This window comes from Desmodus rotundus, chromosome 2 (genome assembly GCF_022682495.2).
Source record: "Desmodus rotundus isolate HL8 chromosome 2, HLdesRot8A.1, whole genome shotgun sequence".
In the NCBI taxonomy this organism is placed as follows: domain Eukaryota; kingdom Metazoa; phylum Chordata; class Mammalia; order Chiroptera; family Phyllostomidae; genus Desmodus; species Desmodus rotundus.
Window position 1 is genome coordinate 141587649 of NC_071388.1, and position 25569 is coordinate 141613217.

The 25569-nt window shown below is 41.5% G+C and overlaps 1 protein-coding gene across 15 annotated transcripts in view; it reads right to left on the reverse strand.

Annotated features, from left to right (window-relative positions):
* Window positions 1–25569, reverse strand: part of NEB (nebulin) — a 197269-nt gene that overhangs the window by 19920 nt on the left and 151780 nt on the right. For 14 of the 15 annotated variants that reach the window (XM_053918664.2, XM_053918673.2, XM_053918671.2 and 11 more), the window contains exons 126-146: window positions 25057–25161; window positions 22929–23033; window positions 21247–21351; window positions 20524–20631; window positions 18368–18472; window positions 16468–16572; window positions 15940–16044; window positions 15168–15272; window positions 14969–15079; window positions 14167–14277; window positions 13841–13942; window positions 13628–13732; window positions 9218–9328; window positions 8510–8614; window positions 7880–7984; window positions 6456–6560; window positions 5126–5236; window positions 4610–4720; window positions 3943–4056; window positions 3064–3168; window positions 171–275 (exon numbers count right to left, since the gene is read on the reverse strand). In XM_053918664.2, coding sequence (XP_053774639.1) covers window positions 171–275; window positions 3064–3168; window positions 3943–4056; window positions 4610–4720; window positions 5126–5236; window positions 6456–6560; window positions 7880–7984; window positions 8510–8614; window positions 9218–9328; window positions 13628–13732; window positions 13841–13942; window positions 14167–14277; window positions 14969–15079; window positions 15168–15272; window positions 15940–16044; window positions 16468–16572; window positions 18368–18472; window positions 20524–20631; window positions 21247–21351; window positions 22929–23033; window positions 25057–25161 — 2244 coding nt within the window. Of the gene's footprint in view, window positions 1–170; window positions 276–3063; window positions 3169–3942; window positions 4057–4609; window positions 4721–5125; window positions 5237–6455; window positions 6561–7879; window positions 7985–8509; window positions 8615–9217; window positions 9329–13627; window positions 13733–13840; window positions 13943–14166; window positions 14278–14968; window positions 15080–15167; window positions 15273–15939; window positions 16045–16467; window positions 16573–18367; window positions 18473–20523; window positions 20632–21246; window positions 21352–22928; window positions 23034–23654; window positions 23760–25056; window positions 25162–25569 lie in introns of all 15 variants that reach the window. The other variant, XM_045203003.2, reaches the window with a different exon arrangement.

Below are 25569 nucleotides of genomic sequence, written 5' to 3' on the forward strand. Positions count from 1 at the left end.
GCCCGGAGAAGAACAGTGCACTCCTTCTCCGGCAGAGGGTGGGGGTGAGGGGGCTGCCCTGTGGCCCCACTGCAGGCTGGATGCCCTAGTGTGTGTGCCCAGAGGCGGCCTCCTTGCCCTGTTTCATCTCAGGTACCAGGGGGCTGTGTTGTAGATTCAACCAAACTTACAAGGCTGAAGTTCTTTTGGTTTTCCCGAACTCTCTGCATCTCCGGCGTGTCCAAAACTGTTTCGTAATATGACATGCCCTTCTCTGCATCTTCCTTGTACTTTTTCTGGAAACAGATTCCAAAATCAGGATGGCGAACACCAGAGGGACATGAACCAGTGGGACCTAAACTAGCCCTTTCTGCTCAGCAGAGGGAAAGTCTTTTGTATTTTCTTGACTGTGCAAGGATGCTAGGGAGTTGCAAAGCAGAGCTCCCTCGGTGAGCAAGAACCATGCCTTTTCTTTCCTGGAGAAGCGAGCCCAGGTATTTAATAGGACCCACTCTCATGGCAAAGCTGGCAGAGGAAGGTACTATTGGCTGGTCCACATGAGGGAGGTGACAGCCAGCAAGGCTCCTGGCAGGGAGACGGGATGCCTGCAGTGAACTGGATGGCCCCAGACTATGCAAAAGGCAGGTGGAGAAAAGCAGGAGGGTTAGGGCCATCAACAAGGCCCCCTGAGAGCCAGACTTAGCTGGTGACAAGGACATTTTTGCTGAGGACTGAGCAGGCGGTCAGGGCTCCTGGCTACAGGACTGAGCAGGCAGGCAGGACCAGCAGGCGCCTCCAGAACACCCCTCTGACATTGCAGGAACTGGCCTGGCCAGACTGGTGGCTCCACCAATCCGCCCTGGGGCCACCACCACGACCAGCTGACCAACCAATTGGCCAAGGACTGCTCTGAGCCAGCCACAACTTTTCTTGGGCTTTCTTGCTCCTCCCGAAGGGGCTGGTCTCCTCCCAGACACCTACGCTGCCCATCCCCCGGGACTAAACTAATCATCCGCAGTTTTTAAAAAGCTGGACACTTACTCTGCCTTAAAGCCCAGTTTTTCTTTTATTGTTTGTCACTAAGTCCTTCCACCTTTCTCTTTAGCTCTACTTCTGCCACTTTTCAGGGAAGTACGGGTGTGCAGGGCTGAGAGTTGAAACTAGCTACTTTTATAATGGGGATAAAACCATTCTTTCTATTTATATTTCTCTAAATAGTATTATACAAGGTGGGGAAAAAGTAAGTTTACAGCTGTGAGTATACAAAACACAATTTATTCCTGTGTTCTTATTTATTAATTATTGTATTATTTTTCCATACAAACAACTGTAAACTTACTTTTGCCCCACCCTGTAAACAAATGACATTTATAAGTGTTGAAAAATTTAATCTCCTCAAGAACAACAAACGAGATGCAGTTTGAACCAATAAGAGATTTTGGCTTGGATTTTGTTCATCTAACAGGGAGCCAGTAAAAGCAGATTTCTGGAAGTAAAGGCAGTTCACTGGGAACAGATGTTTTCCTTCAGGGAGAAGTCACTTGAGTAATTCTTCTCAGTTCTACAAATGTAAGTAAGGCAAAGCGTTCTCCTGGTCCTGGGAAAAGGAGAGAAACCAGACCTCCTCTTCTCTGGCAAAACCTGTTTTAACTGGTTTGCAGAGTTAGTGCTTGTTAGTCCCTAAGAGGGGGGATCAGTTCGCACAGAGAATTTAGGGGTATTCTGAGAGGAGGGAGTTCTAGACCTTCAGAGTATTATTCGGAATTTGTGGGTCGGCTCGCACTGCTGGTTTGACCCCCCAGTGTGAAGTGTATGTTATAAAATATACAGTCCCCAGTGGGAACCGGAAGCAGCTTTGTGGACAGCCCAGCCCCAGCGCTGCTCCATCATCACCGGGAGGAAGATGCCGACCGAAACCGGGAAGGAAGTAACCTGCCTGGCCATACTTTAGGTGTTGGGGAACTAGCCCAGCAGAGGCCTAGGAAGGCACACAAGAGCAGAGTAAGTGAATTAATCCTCCCTGGAAAAGGTCCAAACGCTGAGGCTGGGGTTTTCCTTAAAAAGTCAAGAGGCAGACAGGTTATTTGGCTGGTGAGCCTCTCCCAGCCCAAGAATTTTGGCTTCCGTGGCTCCCCCAGTGAACACAACATGGTTTGGGGCCCATATAATTTTGCTGATGAAATTCTTCTCTACTCCCCACCTCCTAAATAAAACATCTAGTTCTTCCTTTTGAATATATCTGCTTCCTAATCAAGCTACTGTGTGGTGACAACTATATTTTTTATGTCTAACTTTATGACATAAAATTATGTGTTGCTAATAAAGTGTTTATATTTATGAGTCCGCCAACCTGATTGCCATTAAGAGATCATCTCTGAAGATTAAAAACAAATAAATAAACAACACAGATATCCAGCACCTACATCAGACTTAAAATTCAAAATTCCATGGTGAACCTGGGAAAGTCTATACTCCTGGGGGTTTATAAGGCTTCACCAGGCCAGAAAACTACTGTTTTAGAACTTGCTAATCAGAGGACAAAAACATTCTAGTTCAGGGCTACTCAAATGAATTGTACTCCTGATACCATGGGAGATTAAAACAAATGAAGGGACATCATGGTGTAGGGAGGACATCCTACATCTCTTCCTCTCTCCGTCTCTAGGATGATGGAGAGTTATCCACCATGGGAGGAGTCGGGGTAGATCGTGTGGTTAGCATGGATGACATAATCTTGATATTGTTGAAGAAACTGATAATCCAAACGTGGACTGTCTACTCTGTTTCCTCCAGATTCGAACGCAAATTTTACACCCATGTTTTCAGAGACTTTGCATGTTAAGTTCGTGATTCATTAATTATGGGTTCCATGTAAGAGTTCTTCAGTACCCTAAAATTCTCTCATGCAATTTATTTTAATTCTGATGCAAAAATCTCAACTTTGACTCAAACTTACATCATAGATTCTTCCTCTTTTGTTGGGCAAAACCGTGATTTGAAAGAATCTCCCTATGAATTAATGGAAAAACTTTGTTCTTCATGACTGGGGTCAATGAGTGATGGCATTCTGATGAATGTCCTTACCTGGCTTGAAAGGTTCTTGACTTGCTGGGCATGAATGATCTCCGGAGTATCAACCACAGATGTGAAATTGGCTTTTTCCATTTCTGCTAATTGCTTATACTTAATCTGCAAAAGAACACCCAACAATTGGGTAAATGTTTACAATGTACACAACACCTGTTGGTTTAGTTTGATTAAGAGGTGCTCAGTGATTCTTTTCCAAAAAAAATTCATTCACTTGACATTCAATAGACATTTTTCCTATTATGTCTATAGCTTTATACTACAGAGTGCAATTCAGAAAGAATGACTGAGTTCTAAGTTCAACAGAAACTGACAAGTGATGGAAACAGGAAAGGGGTGAAGGGGGGAGGGGCAATGGGCAATGAGAGAGAGAACCAGCAGATAGTAAGGCATGGATTGTTTACATACATAAGAGCTCGAGCAGGACAAGTAAGCAAAATGCCCATACTGATCACTATTAGACAATGTGAGATGCCTAAAAACTGTGTTTTAAATTTAGGCCTTGAAAGGAGGGAAAGAAAGTACTTCTAAAATATTCTAGCAAGGAATCCTTTGTGCCAAAGGAGGAGTGAACTGACTAAGAAACAAGGCCAGGATGTCAGAGTCTGCCCATGTCCGAGCAGCTATTTGGGTCCCCAACTTCGGCCCCTTGCTCTGCACGTCTCCTGTGACTATAGCTCAGAAAGGCAGAAGGAAGCAGGCCCGGCAGAATCTCTGATCCTTTTACGAGAATGGATTCCCCATGCGGATGTTTAAGAATGACACTACACGCATTTGTCTGTCATTGACCAGCAAGTAAGATAACAGAAGGACAATTTGTGTCCTTGTAATCACAGCTACTTTTTCGAAAGATTGACATAAAATAGTAACACTGACCTGACTGGCAATATCAGTAGCATTCTTGGCCCTCTTGAAATCAGGAGTTTCGTTGGCCATGGTGTTCAGGCCTTTTCCTTTGACTTCCAGCTCTAGGTCTCTCTTATATTCTTTCTATAGTAGCATTAAAAAAAATTACCTTACCTCCACGATTATGTAATAAATGTACAGAGTGAATATAAACGCACATCACATGCCACCTTGTGCTCATCCTTCCCTGTGGTAGGAGGCAGTGGTGACCACCAAAGCCCACTTAAAGGCCTCCTTTCAAACACCTTAGCATCCTTTATCTAGAACATTAATGTATAAAGCAAATTTTAAATCAAGTTTGGTACCCAAGCTAGAATTAAACTTAGGTGCACGCCACTCTCATGTGGTGTTTTTATTTAGATGAGCCCACAAAATGGATCAAGGTTAAATCAAATACTATTAGATAAATCACAGGTTATGATAGCAATAGCCACTATAGACACAGACTTATAATATCAACTCATTAGAAATGAAGATATATTTTATTTAATAGTAATAATCATGTCAGATATAGAATCTGAAATTCAAAACCTATTTTTTTCATCCTTTTGGGGTGTGTGTGTGTGCGCGTGTGTGTCACTTGGCTAAGAGGAAGATGTTCTGTGAATTAAGTGCACACAGTTGGCTGAGAACCCACCTCATTGAGGATTTGAGTGGCGTTCTTTGCCCTTAGCATGTCGGGAGTATCTTCCATTTCATTGAGACCCTTCCCACGGATGCTTTCCTCTAGATCTTTCCTGTACTCTTTCTATATCACAAAACAAAAGCAGCAATGATGACCAGAAATCCTGGATTGTTCCTCTCAAGTAAAGAGCCAAAAACCAGAAGATAAAAAATGCTTCACATTTTAAACAGTTGCATTTTAGTAAATAAAGATATCAATAAAAGCAAGGTATAAGCTTCATCAGTTAATATTAAATATCCAATAAAAACTAGAAATTAACAAAGTAGTAAGATAAGAGCATTTATTAGGTATTCATTTAAAAAATTAGAAACATTAACATGGGTAATAGATTAGATAGCAGTACTAAATGTGAACTCAACTTGAAACCCACAAAGTTAGGTGGTGTTGAAAACGGCAGAAGGGACATACAGATGAGTGGCATTAGTGCAGCTATTTGGCTCAAGAAAGAAAGGTCCAGGTGGGCACTACCTCGCTGGCTATTTTGGTTGCATATTTGACATGTAATAAAGCTGGCGTGACCTCCAGACCAGTCAGGTTTCGGCCTTTGATGGACTCTTCATAATCTTTCCTGTATTCTTTCTAATGTGAGGAGGAAGAAAAGACAAGTTAAGAGAAAAATCTTTATTATAATTTATTTCTCAATTTTAGGAGGACAAAATATTACATTTTCCTTCTATGTTTGCCTCTTAACTTGATCATAATTCTGCTGATAGTCACACATTTGAAACATGCCTGATTGTATAGAGCAAGTGGCCCCAAGGAAGTGCAGAGGCTGAGAAACTTTGATGGGCCCAGCATTCAAGCCGTGACTGGGGCCAGCCCTCCAGAGAGCAGAAGGAAGCACCTACGTGCCATCAATACTCTTAGTCCACCGTCATCTCTCTGGATGACATTTTGCTTAAGGCAACGAAAGATTTTACTTCTGAATTATAAGTAAGTGACTAGAGGAAGGAAACCTGAGGTCACCAAATAAAAACATGGCCTTTTTTGTAATCATGACCTATTATTATTTTTTAAAAAGATTTTATTTCTTTAGTTTTTAGAGAAAAAGGAAGGGAGGGAGAAAGAGAGGGAGCAAAATATTAATGTGAGAGTGAACCATTGATCAGTTGCCTCTCATCCGTGCCCTGACTGGGGACTGAACCTGCAACCCAGGCGTGTGCTCTGACTGGGATCAAACCAGTGACTGACGTTTTGTTTTGTGCGACGACACCCAGCCCACTGAGCCATGCCAGGCAGGGCATGATCTATTATTTTTAATCACTAAATATGTTATGTGGACAAAGTTATTTTTAGATTCTCTGCTTATATTTCTAAAATAGGAATTATGGCACCTTGACTCTCTATGTTTTGATAAATTTATTGATCACTAATTTCCTTTTGTTTGGGTTAGGGCTACCTATTAAGAGAAGAGTAATGCAAAGTTGATGGTAAGTCTGTGCAGAGGGAATATTTAATTCATATATATATATATATATAAAATGGATTTTATATATATATAATGTGTGTGTATATATGTATTCAATATAATTTATTCAGTGTTAGGAGTAGTTTGCTATGTTTTAATTCTATAAAAATGAGTTTAAATAAAACATGTGGTAAATTTTACTATTCTGATTATTTTTGATAACTGAGCCATAGGATTTTTGAGATGGGAAATATTTTAGTGATCACATGTTAAAAAATCCCCTTGTCTACCCCTTTTGGATAACAGAAGGCTGGGAACGTTCGTGGGCAGAGTTTGTTCCCATCAGGTAGATGGTGTGTTTGTTGTGTGGTGTGGTTTTGTAGGACTTACCCCGCTTTGCATCTGCTGAGACTCTTTGGCGGTGAGGTACGTTGGTGTTTCAAAGTCCAACATGGGCTTTCCTCGTTCCTTTTCATACTTTTCCTTGTATTTCACCTAGTGATGAAAAGCCTCATCAGATATCTCTCCTCATGTCAATTTGTAGGCAGACACCAGTTTAAGGATTGTACTTTTAACTGATACCTATGTCTAATTGAGTAGCATCTCTGCCACTCAAAACAGACCCAGAACCTTGTTGTTGCTGCCTAGGGGAAAATGCCACGACTGTTTACAAGGATGATCAGGGTTTGTGTTCGGTTCTCTGAGACAAAGAATCACTGCTGAAGGACCAGCAGAGAGAAACGCTGAGGTGAGGAAATGCACGGGAAAATCACCATGGGTAAGGTTGGCCAAGGTCTGATATGTATAGATGTGAACATTTTAACCACGGCATTAATCAGTATTTCTGATTTTGAAAATCTCCAGTTTTTCTTTCATAAGAACTGTTATTAGACACCTGGGGTCTTGATTTAATAGATAACACATGAAACTTTGTAGGTTAATAACTCTATCTAGGTCATAACCGGTCACATATTTAATGCAACCAAAACTGATATAAAAACGAAAACTAGTTTACATGTTGACTGACTTACTAATAAATGTGACATCCTCTAAAACACCCCGAACACCATTTTACAAGTAGAATTCCCTTATCCTCATGGGATTAAAGGGCAAGGCCCTTGTTCATGCAGCACCTTGGTGGCAATGCTCAATATCAACTCTTTTTCTTGTAACAACACTTTAATATAGAGGCTTAGGGGCATGTGCTGCTCTATAGATGACACGGGGACATTTCTAGTAATTTCACCATCTTGGGTAATGCCCAACAGGGGACCTTAATAATGCTGAATTTGCAATATGGGGTGTCATGTGAGAGCAAGCTCCTTCTCTTAGTTCTTTCCTTAATTACTTTACTTTAGAATCTTAAGAATCTTAATTACTTTACGAAATTTGCAGTTTCTGAAATACCCAGAGACTACTTCAATGGTAGATCTGATCATGTTACTTCTCTGCTTAAAATCTTCCTAAGCCCCCCTGTCTTCCATCGTTTCCCAACCTGCGGGCAGGCTCATGGGGGCACATGGGAGTTATCGTAAGGGGTTTGCCGTACTGCATAATATCATGCCTCCTCCCATTCAGTCACCTGTCTCACACATATTGCATGTACATGAACTATTTTCCTGACATATGTTGATGCTGTTATCATTTATAACATAAACATTTGTTTCAGAATGTTACTAAATTCAACACCCCTTATATCTTTGGTCATTTTCTCAGTATTACTGAAACTATAACTACTATCCTGTGGGAGTCCATGAAAGTTTTTGACACTATAGATGAATAAGCATCAGGGAAAAGGTCAACCTTGAACTTACTATACTCTGTAATTCTGTGGCCTCTTTTAGGTGAAGCTGCTCCAGGTTATCGGGTATTGTGTGGTAGTGGCCTTTACTCTTCTCATAGTTCTTCTTGTACTGGTACTGAGGGGGAATGGCAAAGAGGGCACAGGGATGTCAGAGCTGCTTGGCTTTCCTATTTTTCTTCTGAAGATTACACATTTACACAGCAGCAGCAGGAAAACCAAATTAAAATGAGCAAACATGAATTCGGGGGTTAAGAGAACGTTTTAAAGGATGAAGGTCCATCCATGTTCAACATTGTCAGCTAATATGGGATGCAAGTACTTAGGTTATATGGCTCATTCAAAGCAGGCTTTAAGGGTGAAAAGTTAAAAGTGAAAGAAGTTCTTTAAAGGAGGAAGGGGATTGGTTAAATGGAAAAAATTTAAATATTCTAAAAGTAAAAACATTTAAAAAAATTCCAAGAGGTGTTATAGTCAATGGAGAAGTGTAGGTTAATGTAAGTTGGAAGAATGCACTCAAATGAGGTGAGAGCTTCCTGATGAGTCCAGTGTCTCAGGAGCAGAGGTGGAGACGCAGGTGAGCTCAAGAAGGGATCTGGTGCAAGCGGGTGAAAGAAGCTGTTTCTGGAGTAAATGAGCTTACAGAACTGGCTAGTTGGCTTGTATTCAGGACATGATTCATTATCAGGGATTCCTTCATGTCAGTCACAGGTTTGTGAAGTTTCTTCAGGTCAGCCTTATATTTAACCTGTATGTTAAGAGGAAAATAAATCACATAAGTAGGACATGGCAAAAAGTATGAATAGAAACCACAGTAAGACTCATCCTGACACAAATGTTGGAAATGGTAATGAAAAGCCATTCCTTATTCATGTAGCCAAAAACTGGAAGCACAATTCATCAACAGATGAATGAACAAACAACATGTTTATATACACAATAGAATATTATTTAGCTATGAAAAGGAATGAAATTCTGATATATACCACAACATGGATGAACCTTGAAACTATTAAGTGAGGTGAAATCAGGTGGAAAAAAGGACAAATATTATATGATTCCACGTGTATGAAACCTCTAATAGGCAAATTTATAGCGACACACAGTAGATTAGAGATTACTAGGGTCTGGATTGTGGGGGAATGGAGAGTTATTTGCTTAATAAAGAGTTTCTATTTGGGGTGATGAAAAAGTTCTGGAAATGATGGTGGTAGCTAGACAAAATTGTGAGTATAATTAATGCCACTGAATTGTGCACTTAATAATAATTAAAATGACAAAATTCATGTTATGTGTTTTACTCCGGTTTAAAAAAACATAACTCAAAATAATAATAATAATAAAAACATACCTCACTCGCGAGATTATTAGCATCTTTCATGACTTTGTAGAGCTGGCTGTCTTTTGGGTTGTATTTTGGTGTCTTGCCCTTCTCTTTGTCGAAATTTTCTCGGTATTTAACCTAAGAGCAAATGCAAAAATCCAAATTATTCCTGAACATAAATGATGTTGAGGACTGAGGAATGGAAGAAACACAAATGCAAAAGAATATGTGTTATACATAAAGTGATCATATAATTTATTATCCAAACTAGGACATTTTTATTAGTAAAAGGGGCACTATTAGTAATTCAGTTGGGAAAGCAATCAATCAAGAATAAGATCCAATGATATAGTATTTGGCTTGCTCATTTTTATATCATCCAGAGGTATGAAAGATAATCACCTCTTTTTAATGCAAAACAAACGTAAGTGGAAAACGCATCAAGCTGAATTCAGAGGCGTGATCTGAAGTGTTTGATTTGGAGCACCTCAGCCTTCCTAACTAGAAAGCTGAAAGCATTTTAGGTCTTTGCAAGGAGTTCCAACAGGGTTTGTCTATAATTGAGAAGGCTGAGATGTTAGAAATCTGTTAAATTAGAAGAATTTATTGTTATTTTAAAATAGTACTTTGGCTGTATCATCTTAATTTTCTAAACTTGGCAAAAAATGGCATAGCTTCTGAGTAAAAAGAACATAGGTTAGGAGATAATGGCTTCCACATCATTTCAGGTTAGAAGAAAGAAAGAAGTGAGCTACTCTAGAATAATGAGAAAATAGGATTAAATATACTTTTTGGATACAGAAAAGTAAGACTATGCAAAAAACTAAATTACTTCAATTAAAAAAATAAGCATAATGCCTGGCACTAATAGTTGTTCAATAAATGTGATTTGATTGAAAGGAAGAATTATGCCCAGGTAAAATAGCTAAAGAAGATGTTTCATTGATAAGAAAATTCAGCAGAATAAACTGGAACTGACAGAGACATTTCCTTACTGAAAAACGGACTGACGCCTTTGTCAAGAGTATTCTAGGATTAAGTGTAGACACAGAAGAATGAAAAATGAGCTATCTCTAGATGTTATGGGTAAGATGAAAGACTCACTCAAAGTTAGCACACCAGGATCCGGCCACTCCAATACTTTACTCTACAGACATTTCAAACCAGTACCCCTCATGCTTCATCACTTCACTTCCCCACAACTCGACATTTCATCAGAACAGACACAAAATGAGACCACTCAAATGCTAAGAACAATGACATCTGTCACCTCAGCGAAAATGCATTCACAAGGCTGAGACTCACTTATACTGAAAAAACCTACAGTGGAAATGCATGGGAAAAAATAAGCATGCAAAACAGTACTGTATGCACTGAGACAGACACAGGAAGAGGCAGAAACACAACATAAAAGGAAAAGAAAATGTAAATGAATGCTACAATGTCTCCTGTCTGAAAAAAATTCCTTCTCAAAATAAAGGAATGAAAAGCCTGCCAAAGAAAGTCAGAGGGGGTGAGCTGGTGTCTGGACCCAAAGGGAACCTTTTCTAAGGGATGTATGAACCTGTGAGACCAGGCTTGATCCCAAGAGCCACGGAACACAGACACGCAAAGTAACTAGATGTCCACAGTCAGGCTGAGGAAGAAAAGTTACAAAGGTCCATCTTGAATGAGAGTAAGTTTACTTATTTTAGAAGTACATTAGATTCCTCTTTCTATCTTTTAGAAAACAACTTCTTTCTGAAGAGATATTTACTCGAAGAGCAGCAAATCCATTGGTCTTGCTTCAGTATCTTTTTCTTCTGTTAATTTCAAGTGAACTTAAATTTTCAAATTTTTAATTAAAAAAATCTGTGCCTCCTTTTCCCATAGGAAGGTCCCTCAGCAAGTGCAGCCTATAGAACTACTAATATGAATCTGAATTCAGCACAAAAATTCTGCCTTTGCTTTCGAATGGATCTTCTTAAGAACTACTTAGTACACCTGGAAAGACATGGACGTACATCAGATTCAGGACTCCCAGGATTCTTGGACTGGGCACTAAACACAGTAAATTCCTGGTACTGGACTGAGCAGTGAGTACTGTAAAGCTACATACGAGTGCCCTATGGAATGGTAAAGCCTTCCTCTTCTTGTTAGCCTTGGAAGGCTGAGCGCCAACCGTGCACCGCCACGTGTCAGCAGTTGCAACACCAGTGTCTGTGATCCCATCGGGCTCTGGTATCAGCTTATATGGATGTAGTCCAGGAAGTGGTTTCAAATCAATTACTCTTTCAATGTTTAATTAAATTTAAAGGTCTAACACCCTCATTCAGCTCCTTATCAGGGACTTGGTACTTCTAAAGACTGAAGAATAAGCCCAAGAATTAGAACGTTTCTTGCTATTAAAACTGTAAAACAAAGGGCGAAAGAACTGTGAGTAAATACATTTTAAGGAGTCTATTCTGTTGATCTATAATATCAACAGAATATTATAGTTCCGAATATTATTCTCTCAGAATACCGAACTGAGAGACGGTATTAAGTGCCAGTCTTATGTGTATTAAACATCAACATTGGCCATCAGCAGAGGTTTTCTCTGTGTGGTTGAAGTTGAGATTCTTCATTTGTTTTCATCTTTTAATTTGATCTTGGTAGTGACCCAAAAAACACTGGAAGGCTGTGTCCAAGTCTAGTCTCTCTTCCTATTCCAAATGGTATGTTCCAGAGGGAAAGCTTCATGCAAGAAAAGATGGCTGTGTGCAAAAGTATATTCTTTCACAAATTTCCACAGCATTCTACACATTCCAACACAAAACCAACAGATAAGAAGGCAGCTTGGTCAGTCACCTGACCAAGGCTAGGAAAGTTGACAAGAAAAAGAGAAAGACAGAGGTCTCGGCTTGCTGGTGCCAGTCTTACATCACTGATGAGCACATTAATTTTCCTAAGATGCCTCATCATAGGGGTGTCGTAAGATGCGGCGCCATGCCCATGTCCTCTCCTTTGGCCTTTGAGGTATTCTGCCTAGAGTGCCAGCAAGACAGCGAAGTCAGAACGGGGACAGCCCGCAGAGAGGTGAAGCCCTGCCGGGCTAGGGGTCACACCCTGACACTGTGCGTCCCAAGGCAAGCATTTCACAGGAAGTGAACCTAGGAAGCTGAGCTCATAAAAAGACCTGGTAGGGTCTCATTCTCCACATCATTGCACTCACTTAGAATTAGAAATATGAACCTCTTGATTTTGAAAAACAGCACAGTATTCAAGATTTCAACATCAAAATAAATTTTGTTTTCAACTTAATAATGGTATGACTTTGGAAATTTTAAACATATTAAATATGTTTACATTAAGAAGTTCTCATTACATTTCATTACTTTAGAGATCACACTGTTTTTGTTGGTGATTTCATATCTTGGTCTCAAATGCTTGTGCAATTCCATCAATTTATAATAAAAACATTGCATAGGAGCTTGAAATTAAAAAACTTTTAAAAGTCATATTTGCTTGTCATCAGTCATCTGGACCTTTTTCCTCCTCATAATCATGACTTGTTTTGTCCCTTGATATTACTACTTTCTATCTCCCCGAAGATCGGAATCCCATGTGTGCCATGGCTGAAAGTCACACATACAGTAGCCAAATGTATCCCAAACCTCTTTCCTCAAACAGATACTTGAGAGAACAGACAATGAAGAAGCAGGTAAGACCTGTAAATTGGAGAAAAATAAGATATGCTTGAGCTCAAGTCCTACAGGACTAGAACTTGCTCTCTGAAGGAGCTGGTGGCGGATCACGGGGTCTCAGAGCTGAAGTCTAAAATCCTCGGGGCTGTTCTAGATAACTGGTGCAACAAGGGGCATTCGGTAATGTGGCAATCAGGTCTGGGCAACACGTTTCTGAGTCTATCTTTTTAGTAATAGGAAATCTGCTAGAATGAAGCATTCCCCCTTCCTTATCATCCCACCCATATTTACTTATCCATGGACATATCGTCGGAGGGCATCTACTCACCCTAGTTCCTAGCCCAGGCATTTTCTATGTTGTTCAATGAATGCATAAGGGTTCCTGCATCCAGATGGATTCTACAAGTTAGAAGTTCATGACTCTTGCATGTCAACAAGATCCCATAGGTGAGTGAAGTATGAAGCAAGCCCTTGGGATATAATTCTTAGTGCCTGAAGAGAGGTTCCAAAAGGAGCTCACAAGCTGATGTTTTTGACACATACCCATAAATGGAGAAGTGGAGAAAAACAAAGGCCTAGAGATGTTAGCTGGAAACAAGAAAGAAGGTTCTAACACACCTTTCCTGACCCGATGTTCCAAAGTTCTGCAGTGCTATCAAAGACCCAGCATCAATTTAGTCACTAGTATTGTACTTTCCTTCTGGGAATCCCTTCCGCTGCAAGGTTTTTAAATCTTCTCACATTAGAGCTGCCTCCTGCCCATCTGCATTACCTGGCTGCTCAGCTTGGCTGCCTTCTTGGCCATTTCAATGTCTGGGCGACCGAGCATGCTTAACCCATGGCTGCCCTCCTTCCGGTGCTTGGCTCTGTACTCCACCTGGATCAAAGAAAACCAAAATGGGTGATGCATTCTGGGTGGTGGGTGCCGTGCACTACTGTTGGCAGTGACCACTGGGGACCAGGTACATTTTAACGACGTCTTTACCTCACTGGCCTGTTTGGCTGCCTGAGTGGCCTTCTTGATGTCTGGCCGATCGGCCACTGTGGTGTAATGCAGGTTTTCTTTGGCATCTTTTCTGTAAGCGACCTTTATATGAGGGGGAAGAAAACGTTTACTCCTTGGAGAGCTATCCTATCTTTTCAAAGTCCTCATTAAGTGAAAGAAAATTTTTTCATTAAATCCAAACTAATCCCACCACCATATTTATTAAACTAGGAGATGCAGATATTAGGGGGACTGGAACCAGCATGCACCGGTTTGTGGTCCATGGGCTCAGTGGGCCCCCAAGAGGGTCGAGAGGAAAAACTTACGTCGCTCTGCTTCTTGGCCACTTCCATAGCATGCTTCACATCGGGGGGCTCCAGCATGATGGAGTAGTTGGATTTCCCCTTTTCCTTGACAAACTTCTTTTTGTAATTTGTCTAAAAATAGCCAGAGTTACATATGTGAGCAGAGGAAGCTGGGAACAGAAATGATTTACTTGAAGAAGTTTGAGAATATCTCCAGGAAAAACTGGGGCTCCTCATCATGGATTGGTCTGGAACTTGGATCTCCAATCAATATTCTAGTTTTCTCTCTGATTTCTGCCCTATAACCCAATACTTGAACCACATACCAATCTTTGGGGAAATGACTACAAGGAACTTAAGCTCTTTAATGCACCATTTCTACCTTTTAAAAATATATGGAACTATATAAGGCTCATAAAATATGACGCCATGATTATTAAAGTAGTAGGCAGAGACTACCGAGATACGAAGAGATGATGTTACTTCTCTAAAATTGTGTAGCAGTTTAATGTTAGGAGCGGTCAGTCTTCATCAGCAGTCTTTTCTCCCCTTTATTAACTCTAGGTTAACAACATCTTACATTTCTGGATACCACGTCCTGTGGCAATACCCACATCTGCCACAGTTGCCATAATTGGAAAGCCAATTAATAATGACTTGTCTTTTAGATCAGAGTTCAAAATTCCCAGACAGGTATTGACGGTAAGAGCGAAGTGACATAAAGCAAAGTGTCTGTGAGCAAAACGGCAGCTTGCAGTCTTTTGCTGGTTGCTAAGGTAAAGTAGCATTGCTGCAGCCCGGAGTCCTGGGGCTGGTCACTTACGTCACTGACGTGCTTGGTCACCTCCTTGACGCGAATAGTGTTCGGGGTCTCCGGCAGTGTTGTGTATGAGCCCTGGGCCAAGTGCTTCTTCACGTAGTCCTTATACTTGTTCTGAGGGGACCCACAGAAAGCTTGTTAGACTGTCTGGCTGGACATTAGCCCAAGGTGAAAGCAGAGCCTAGGGCAGCTGGAGGGGTACCTCGGACACCAGGTTGCTGACGGTCTTGGCCAGGAGGATCTGAGGAGTGTCAGGCACAGCATGGCAGCTCCCTCGTTCCTTGACGTGTTTCTCTTTGTATTTCAGCTGCAGGGGTGAAAAAAAGCATATCTTCGGCTCCTCTGAATCTCCTGCATGTTTTTATTAGGCTCCCAAGTCACTAGATAGAGCTGGGAGAACAGCATTGTTGACACAGTAGGAACACAACACTCAATAACAGGTTTGATGTTTCGAAATCTTGGGAAATATGCAGTAATAATCTATCTCTTGCAAGTTGTGACTTTAATAACAATCACAGTGGGTCTCGTGATAATTTTTATACATACAGCGTAGTTCAAAGTACTTTCAAATATAACATTGACCCGGCTCCCCTTCCCAAAGCCCAGGAGGCATTATTATTCCTCCTTTCCAGATTAGGAAACTGCAGCATAGGAAGAATAGGATCCCACAAACATGAATTAGATTCCTTATGGATCCAGCTGTGCCTTCAGATTCCCAATTCTTGCTGTGTGGCTGGAGAACGGTCAAAAACGGTCACCTGGATTGAATAGCTTCCCCCTGTGGCCGCCCTCCTCTGCCATGTCATTGGTGTTCCTGGGCGGGGGGGGGGGGGTGGGCAAGGTCATATTTGAGGACCCATACTTGAGCTCCCCCAGCAGCAGCCTGTGGTCCTTTCCTGGGTGTCCCTGGGGACTGTGCTGCAGAAGATGGCCCTGAGTGAGGTCCAGTATCATAGAAGAGACTGGGTACTTACATCACTTTCTATTAAGGAATTCCTCAGGGCCAGCACCATGTCTTTATCGTCAGTGACAGAAAGCTTGCAACCTTTGAGGAACTCTCGGTCCAGCTTGTATTCAAACTGTCACAGAAGAAAAGCAGAGGAATATGGGAGAGGGGGACAGGTGCAGGGGAAAGCCAGGATTTGACTAAATCCATTAGTAGTCCTCCCCTTAAAGAGGGCTTGCTACTCAAATGGGGCAGGGTCTTCCTGGCCCCTCAGCTGGTGCTGAACTCCTTTCTAGCTCTGGGGCCAAGACCAAGTCCCCAGCCTGCTTGCCGCAAGCCCCACCCCAGCCTCGCCTGGGACTCTGAACCTTTTGTGTCTGGGCCCAGCCACAGGAGACCAGGCCCTGTGGCCAGGTCTGCTTCCCGAGCTTGCCCTTCACCCCCGACAACCCTCCTGTCCTTCTTGGACCTCAAATGAGTGAGGTTAAAGCCCACGGCAGTGGTTATTGAAACAATTATTCATTTTTCTGTCGCAGGCATGTCTCTCCTGTCTCACATCGCTTTGCTGCAGGGATGACTTGGCGGCCTGGATGAAGTCCGGTCGGTCAGGGGTCCACCTCCAGTGGGCCTTGTTGGCTTCATACAGCTTCTTGTAGTCCAGCTGTTTTTCACAAGAGGAAAACAAGTCACGTCAGTCAGTGGGCTGAGTTCCTAACCACACGCATGGCTCAGAGGGACTCATCTTTATGCAGGAGAAAGCCACAATTAAAATTTCTCTATAGTTTATGTAGCTAGTCATCCACTCAAGAGGTCATCTTTTGTGAGGGACCCTTTGGTCCCAAAACAGGGGCTAAAAAATTTAAAGGCCTCTGGGTGAAATGTTTCTACAATCTTTCTAACTCTGCCAGTGTAGCTTAATCATCTTCAGAACTTGAAAACTTTTAATTTCTAACTAAATTCAGGCTTAATTTAAAAAATCTTGGACACTATAGTAAATTATTTTGTGCCAGGCATTTTTGTAAGTGCTTTATACGTATTAACGTATTTAATCTTTGTAACAACTGCATGAAATCGACCGCTGAGGTACTGCCTAGAAGGGCTAAGTGAGATGCCCAAGGTGAGACAGCTAGTAAAAGGTGGAGCTGGGATTCACACCCAGGTGATCTGGCTTTAGGGTGCTTGTGCACTTGGTAGATTTTCATCTGAGCTGGCTGTCTTGAGCCAAATCTGAGGCACTGAAGTGTCTGTAATTTAAGCTGATTTTCTTAGGGAAGAGCCCTCTCTATTGGCCACATTTCTCTACTCATACTTTCTCTCTTTTTGTCAAGGTTTAATTTGTATATAAAATGTGCACGTATCTGTGATATACTATTTGATGAGTTTTCCCCCATATTATGGAGACATTTTTCCAACATACAAGAGAGTTGCAAGAAACTTCTAGAAAATACCCACCACCTGCATTCTACAATGTACATTTTTTTAAAAATCCACATCTGAGAATATTTTAATTGTTTTTTATTGATTTTAGAGAGAAAGGAAGGGAGAGCGAAAGAGAAAAACATGGATGTGAGAGAGAAACATTGATTGGTTGCCTCCCACACATACTCTGACTGGGGATCTAACCCACGCCCTAGGTATGTGCTCTGACCGGGGATTGAACTTGCAACCTTTTGGTGTATGGGACGATGCTCCAATCAACTGAGCCACCCAGCCAGGACTACAATGTACATTTACTGCATTTGCCTTTTCTCATGTCCATCCTGCTACCTACCCCTCAATCCATACTCAGGACACCTGTAAGTTACCTGCCAGTCCCTGGAGGCATCTCAGTTTGCTGGCTCAAATAAACATATGTTCTCTCTGGCACTAGTGAGCACTAGTTGGGTTATAATGGTTTCATTATATAACCATTTACATATTTTTTTTAAAAAGCTAATACTCACCTAAATGCCCCCAAATGGTTTTGTGGTTGAGGCTTTAAGATGGCCCACCACAAGGAACTGAGTCAGTACAGGAGACCTGAGCAGAAGGAAGGTTGAGGCCAACTCCTGACAGCACCAAGTGACTAAAACAATTTTTTTTTCATAAGAAGCAGGCTTTAGGGTTTGGGGCAGGAAGAGAATATGGAGGATGGAGGCAATGACAGATGCTTAAGACAATTTTCAAAATGCAACTTTCATTTTGAAGTGAGTCTCCTATTTCTTAGCCACCTAGCACGAAGGCTGAGTGGGTGCAGTAGTGTCCGTGGCACTGGCTGGACACGCTTGCTCTCCCTGTTGTCCTTTGTGAGAACCAAAGGCAGCATGTAGATTTCAACATCATTACATGTGTTCCTGGGGCCTAACTCTTGATCGGGACTCATTAGAGCTCAGTCACCTGTAGAGACGTGAACGAGATCACGTGTCCTGCAGAGCTGATCAATCCCCATTAAGCTTGGGGAAGTTTCTGGTACTTACATTGGTGTTGACTTTGTAGGCGTCCTTAGCTGCTTTGATATGAACAGCGTCTGGCTTAATGGTGCAGTTGGACTTATTTCTTTGGTAAACTTCTTTGTACTTCAGCTGTGGCAGGAAACACAATGACAAGCTTAACTTTTTATAGCAGCCTCCTGAGCATTATGTTCTTCTTTAAAAGACAGCATTAAAACCAGGACTATAGTACACAATGCTCCTTAAGACAGAATAAATCTGTGTGTAGAAAGGAGGAAGCAATGCATCTCAGATCTCAAAACCGACTCCCAGGACACATAGGGTTTGTTCACTAGTGCCATCGTGGCATTGACGTCCCTCGAGGTTGTGCTGAAAGAGCCAGCTGCACGCTACCCTTGCATGCTTTCCCTTTTCCAAATCAGGACATTCTGAGTTCAGAACATCTCGAAAACTGCTGATGGAAGGGAAGCTTTTCCCATCCAGATGGAATGAGTCTTTCCCTCCTTCTGGGCCCCCGCCTGTTGCCGCCTCATGTTGTAATTATTTGTTCATCTGTCTGTTCTTTCCACAAAGCTGAACCCATCCAGGGCAAAGACTGCGTGTCCTAGTCCTAGTGTCAGGCACATAGAAACCAATAAATATTTGATGATTGAATGATGAGGTGATGGATGGATGCAGTCATTGCTACCATCATCACTGGAGCCACATCTAGCAAGTCTGGACATTTGTGGGTTTGGGTGGGAGGGACAGTGTCGGGGGAGATTTAGTCCCTGTGGGCCTAATAGGTAGTTTCTCCACTCTGGGCCTGGAAGTTCTAGCTTCGCTCTATTTTGCTCCTTTTAAACTTCAGGGCCCCGGAGCCTCGTCTGGGTTTTCTCAGTAATGGTTGCTGAAGGATCCTAGGTTTTAAGGTGGTTAAATCTGAAGTAAACATGTTCTAAGGAAGCCCAGTAGTATTACTAAATTTGATTGATCATACTTTTCTGCACTTCATCATACACAGGCTAAATCAATACATTTAGGGGAGAGGTCTGGGAATCCATATTTTTCATCAATATTTCAGGTTATTGTTATAATCAGAAAATGTGGGAGAGTAGACACAGAAATGCTTCATTTTCTACAGTGAAAGGGGATGGGCTGCTCCACACAAAGGATCTGCCTGATAGATGTTTATGAATAGCTGATGTTTATGTTTCAAATGCTGCAACTTAAAATGAAAAATATGAAAAAGTATTTAAAAAATATTTTATACATTTCTGCCTGCAGAAACGATACACTGAACGTGTTTAACACTTTTTCACGGCAACTCAAGGTCAACACTGTGACCGCATTCATTTCTCTCTAAGAGAATTCCCGAACACCGGCCACAGTCAATGCAACACTTTGGGGTAAGGATGAGTTTACTCTACAGTTGCTTTTAATATTCTCTTGGGTGCCCATGTAGCCATGGAGTTCTTTAATTTTTTAAAAGTAAACAATCATGACAGTTTTCAACCATAGAATCTAACTATATATCTGAAAATTTATGAATACAACATCTCCTCAAATTCAGGGTATTAGAATTTAACAGCCACCTTGTTTGTCTTACTCAAGATAAAGCTTATAGAGTATTAGTAGCATTTATGGCATATTGCATTTTTCAAAATGGTCTCTGCAATATACCCCCTCCACACTTTTCTACAATGTAACCTTGTCATTTGTTCATCCAGGGGTGGCATTTATCTCTCCACCCATTGAACTTGAGTGTCCACAGTGCCCAGTCACATACAGCAAAAGTGACTTGTGTCAGCTCTAGGAATAGCCCTGAATTGGTCTGGAAGCTTCCATTCCAGCCCCTTAGCACCTGTCCACTGGGCTGTGAGATGTCCAAATCACATGGAAGGGCCACATGGGTGGGGAGTGGTTCCTGTCTATACAACAGCCAAGCTCCCAGCCCAGAGCCATCAACTGGTAGCCACGTGAGTGAGCCGTCTTGAGGTCTGGGCCCACCCGAGCCTCCACTGTCGGCCAACAGCATGTGGAACAGATGAGCCACTTGGCTGCGTCCAGTCAGCTCACAGAGTCATAAGAAAAAAAAAAGGTTGTTGTTCTAAGAAACTAAGTTTTAGGGAGATTGTTGTTCAGAAATCGACAACTGGACCCAGGCAGGATGAGAGGCACTGCAAAGCCATCCTGGTACTCACGTCGCTGACTTCATCTTTGACCTTCCGGACGTGCAGTAGCATGGGCGTGTCGTGGATCGCGGTGTAGCCTCTCGGCCTGGCCTTGTTGTACTCCAGTTTGTAAAGTATCTAAAGGAGATGAAAACACAGAAAAGGACAATGTCATACATCTCAATTTACAATGGAATGTAATATAAAACTATAAATGCAAAGAGTTTTCTTGAGTGTATGTAACGGAGAGAAAATCCTATAAATTCAACAGGTGCTCTCATGCTTTCTGCTAAAGCTCCAATGCTTCTCAAAAGGGGTGTCTGCCAATTCGGTTGGAACAGTTCTTTATCGTAGAGGAAGTCCCGAGCACAGCAGGACACTTATCACCCCTGCCTCACTCCCACCTACTGGCAGGAGGGTCTTCCGGACAGTGTGGCAATCTAAAATGTCCCTCCAACCCTGGCTGGTGTAGCTCAGTGGATTGAGTGCGGGCCTGCGAACCAAAGCATCACTGGTTCAATTCCCAGTCAGGACACATGCCTGGGTTGCGGGCCAGGTCCCCAGTAGGGGGGCATGAGAGGCAACCACATATTGATGTTTCATTCCCTCTCTTTCTCCTTCCTTTCCTCTCTTTCTAAAAATAAATAAATAAATAATCTTAAAAAAATAAATAAAATAAAATAAAATAAAATGTCCCTCCACATTTGCAAATGCCCCCTGAGTTTGAGTGTCCGTACTGTTTCCTGTACTTACGTCACTGATTTGTTTGTTGACTTTTGTGGTGCGCAGGTGTTCCGGAGTGTCCACAACTGAGGTAAATTTGTCCTTAGATTTTTCATACTTTTCCTTGTACTTAATCTAAATGGTGAAAGGGAAGAACAAATTAACTGTACAAAGTAGGAAAGAGGGCTTTAAAGAATATAATTTTCCTCTTGAGACAGTCCCCCAGCAAATAGTAGGATTATTATTATCCAAGGCACAGACGTGGGGAAGTGGGGTCATCATGCTTTGTCTTTAACTCCTAATTGAAAATGTTTAATATAAACCTGCATTTGACAGCAATGGTGTAATGGAGTGAGCAAATAATGATAATAGTAAATGTAATTTGCATATATTTCATACATGCAGAAACTGAGGCCCAGAAGGGCTAAGAGACGAAGCGAAGGGCACATACAGAGTGAATCTCAGAGCCAGGCCCAGACCCTTGTTGTCTGGACTCTGACAACTAGTGATTCACTCACTGCACAGGGTGAGGCAAAAGTAGGTTTACTGTTGTTCGTATGGAAAATAATACAATAATTAATGAATAATATACAAGAGTAAACTCTGTGTTTTGGGTACTTGACAAGTGTAAACCTACTTTTGCTGAACTCTGCTGCATTGAATATGTAAGACCTCTTAAGGTATGTTTCCATATCAAAGATAAAATAGATGTAAAGCAAAAAATGAGTATATACGGTTTAAAGGATTTAACATTAAAAAAAGACATTCATTTCTGTAATTTCCAAGTCATCACTATTTTCCATGCACATAAGCTGCTCCAAGCAGGGCAGATACAGAGAGCACAACAAAGCCTCATGCATGACTATTCGATGACTACATCACGACAAAAGAAAAGGAGCAGGCACACAGGGTATTCCTAGGGCAGCCTCATCCCCCTGCTTCACGTGTTGATTTCATGTCAAACTAAAGTGACAAAACAAGTTCCTAAAACAAAAGATTGATGAAAAACTCTTGTGTGTGGAAACAATGGCATTTTATTAACATTGTATCTGGTAGTTAAGCAATTGTCACCATTTTCTGCTGCTTCAAATTTATCTCTCAGCATACGATGGAAAGGTGGTGCCATGTGCTTCCTTTGACCTTGTAGGAAGGTAATGCTATCAGCAACATTGTTAACAAGTGCGTGAGAGGACAGCTGTGCGGGGCCCGACCTGGCAAATTCAGCATGGAACTCAAGGGGGGCGGTGAACGTGTACAATATTCAAAGAGCTGCACAGAGGTCCTCCTCATCTCTCCTGAATAGTACACTTGTAGTGACCATTGAACAATGGCCAAAGTAGGTGAAAACATCGAATATTCAGATCTTTTATATGCTGTTGAATCTACTTAATATCCCCAATCTCTAAGGAATCTATTGGGGGGGCAAATATTGAAAAATATCAATAAATATTACACTGATTTGGAAACAAACTTTGGAAAAGTCTCAGTTACTCTTACCAGGAGTTCCAAAGTGTCCTATCATATACAGACGATGGCCGCTGCATCGTAACAGTTGGTCACACCCACGGATCATTTACAGGGAATGAGTATTTATGCAGCTTTGTCATGTGAAACCACCTTGGGCAGGGGCAGGGGAAGGAATTCAAGGAAAGCATAAAGGTGAATGCCCCCATGGCTTCTAAATCTCTTCTTTACATCACATCCGAAATTACCTGGCTCCAAAGGTATGTGTTGTAGAGGGCAGTCAACATATCTGGACGCAGAAGTTCATTACATCCTCGTTTCAGAAGCGTCTTGGCACTAGATTTATACTTTCTCTGTTCATGCAAAGAGCAGTGAAGCACAAAAGAGACTTAAGAACGTGGCTCTATATCCCAGTCACCTCTGAGTGAAGAGATGTAGGCAGACACACTCTATGTACTCGCATGTTTGGGTGGTGGAGACACCAAAGACATTACAGAGCCAAGCAGAATGACTGCAATACTTGCAGTTGACCATCTGGCGTCTGTGTGAATGGGGAATGACATAGCTAGTGCCACCAAAATTGCCTGATAGGAAAAAAGACATCACTGGAGGAGAAAAATATGGTAGGAGTTCTGTCTTCTTTCCTTCCATTACTTTGCTTCTTTGTTTTTGCTTTTGCAATTCAATTTGCAATTTACAATTGTAGGTGAACAGCAGGCCCCCAGAGAATAAAGCGTGGGAGGAGCCAGCTTTTCTTTTCATCTTCACCACAGCACATGTGAGGACACAGAGCATGGACTGGCACACTCAAACAGCTCGTGGGCTCTTTGGGTGGCTAGACAGATACTTCAAAACAGAACATCCCAATATCATAGGCAGAACCTATGACATCCTCGCAGCAGACAGAACAACATCTCATGAGAAACCTGGAGCACAATCCTGCCTGGGCTGTCCAACCAGCCCCATCACAGTACCTGACTGATCTGGTCGCCTGCGATCTTAGCCAGCAGATGTCTAGGCTCATCCACTACCAGGTGGTATTTATCTTTCCGCTGCTCATAATCAGCTCTGTATTTTTTCTGCTCAGACATCAGATCAAATTATAGCAAGAGTACAACTTCAAGGCTATACAGAAATGTCCCAAGATAAACACTCCAGAGAGCTAGAAATATGTCATTTGGGGAGGTGGGCTCCCAAAGCATCCAGGGTAATAAACACAGGGAGGCAAAGAGAGTCAAGTAAAGGAAGGTGGCCTGGAGAAGGCTGGGCCTTGCGATAGATCTGATTTGTGACAACGAAATTGGAGTATGTTGTACCTAAACATGTCCCCTCTCTACACAAGATGCCATTAGCAATGTTAGGCTTTATGGCACCTTACATTGTATTTAAAGTAAGGCATGACAATCTACAGGTTTACAGTCTAAGACTGGGAGAATCAAAAAGAATATTCATGAAAAGTTCTAATAGTCTTCTATTGCTAGTTAATTTATTTGATTCTAAAAGAGACCTGGAAATCCTTTGTGAATGTAAAAAATAGAAACAGAATATATTAAGACCGTATTCTAAGAAGCTATTAACAGTAATTCTTCAGAGTTGTCCGACCTGGAAGTCTACTGAAAATGAACAAAATCAAATTTAAAAACAACAAAAATGTCACACATTTAAATAAATATACCATTGGCTACATTTCCATTTTAGATAATTTTACTAATTTTCTGACATTGTTTTTGAATTTATATGAATCTGTGGAAAATCCAAAGATAAGAAATTAAATACCAAACCATCCAAACATAAATTAATCCATAGCTTGCTTACTTCTGTCTTTTTAAGCTAAATTTAACTTAAATTATTACAAAGACAGTTCCAGGGAAGACTGGGTAGAATCTAAGGGAATAGTTTGGGTGCAAATGGATACTTCTCTGCATCATGAATGAGTAACAATGGCCATACAATTGAATGCTGAATCACAACTACCCCCTTAGGGGTGGCTTTTCCCACCACTGCTGTTTCTGTGCCCTAGTAAGGTTTACTAAATTAACCTTGGCCTTCTGTGTCTCCCAACTACACAGTATCATGGGTAAGCGGTTTCAGCTGATAGACAGCAAAATCCTTTACGGCCTTGCCCTCCCCGCCCTACGCTAGTGCGAACAGAGGTGGTGATGGCTGTGGGGCCCTCATACCACGCTGCACTAGTTCTTACTCTGCTTTTGGCAGAGCCCCTCACGTGGTAACTTTATAAGGATCTTTCCAAATCTTTATCTTGAATCAACACTTCGAATGGCTTTCTTGTAATTTTATTTCTTGGGCTATAGTCAATTGACTCTATAGACTTCTTAAGGGAACTGAATGGGCTTAATTGGGTCAGGTCAGACATACCTCATTCATCAACTGAGTTGCATGCTTGAAATGTCTGTTGATTGGACAATCAGCTTCATACTTGAAATCTGACTTCATCCTTTCAAATATCTCTTTATACTTATACTAGAGAAAACAGAATGTGGTTACTCGATAGCAGGCTATGATCATCTTGAGAATGAGACATGCCATTTATCTTATACAATTGTGATAATTAATTCATAGAGTAAACAAGTAATTACTGAATGCTTACTCTGTCTCCCAAGGCACTGAAGGGTATACACACCTGGATCTCTTGAAAACTCACCCCCAGATATATTCTTTGATTGAGTGGATGACAAACAGACTCATTTTCCAAATTAGGCAAAAATCCAAATCATTTCCTTCTCTGTTTCTGCACGTTATAATGATTATTATTTTACTTTGAAGGTATTACCATGGGCAGTTGAAGGCAGATTTTAGTCCATTAATTTGAAATAATTTTCCAGTAATTACTCAGATAATCATATTATTTTAGGGCAAGGGTAGGCTAAC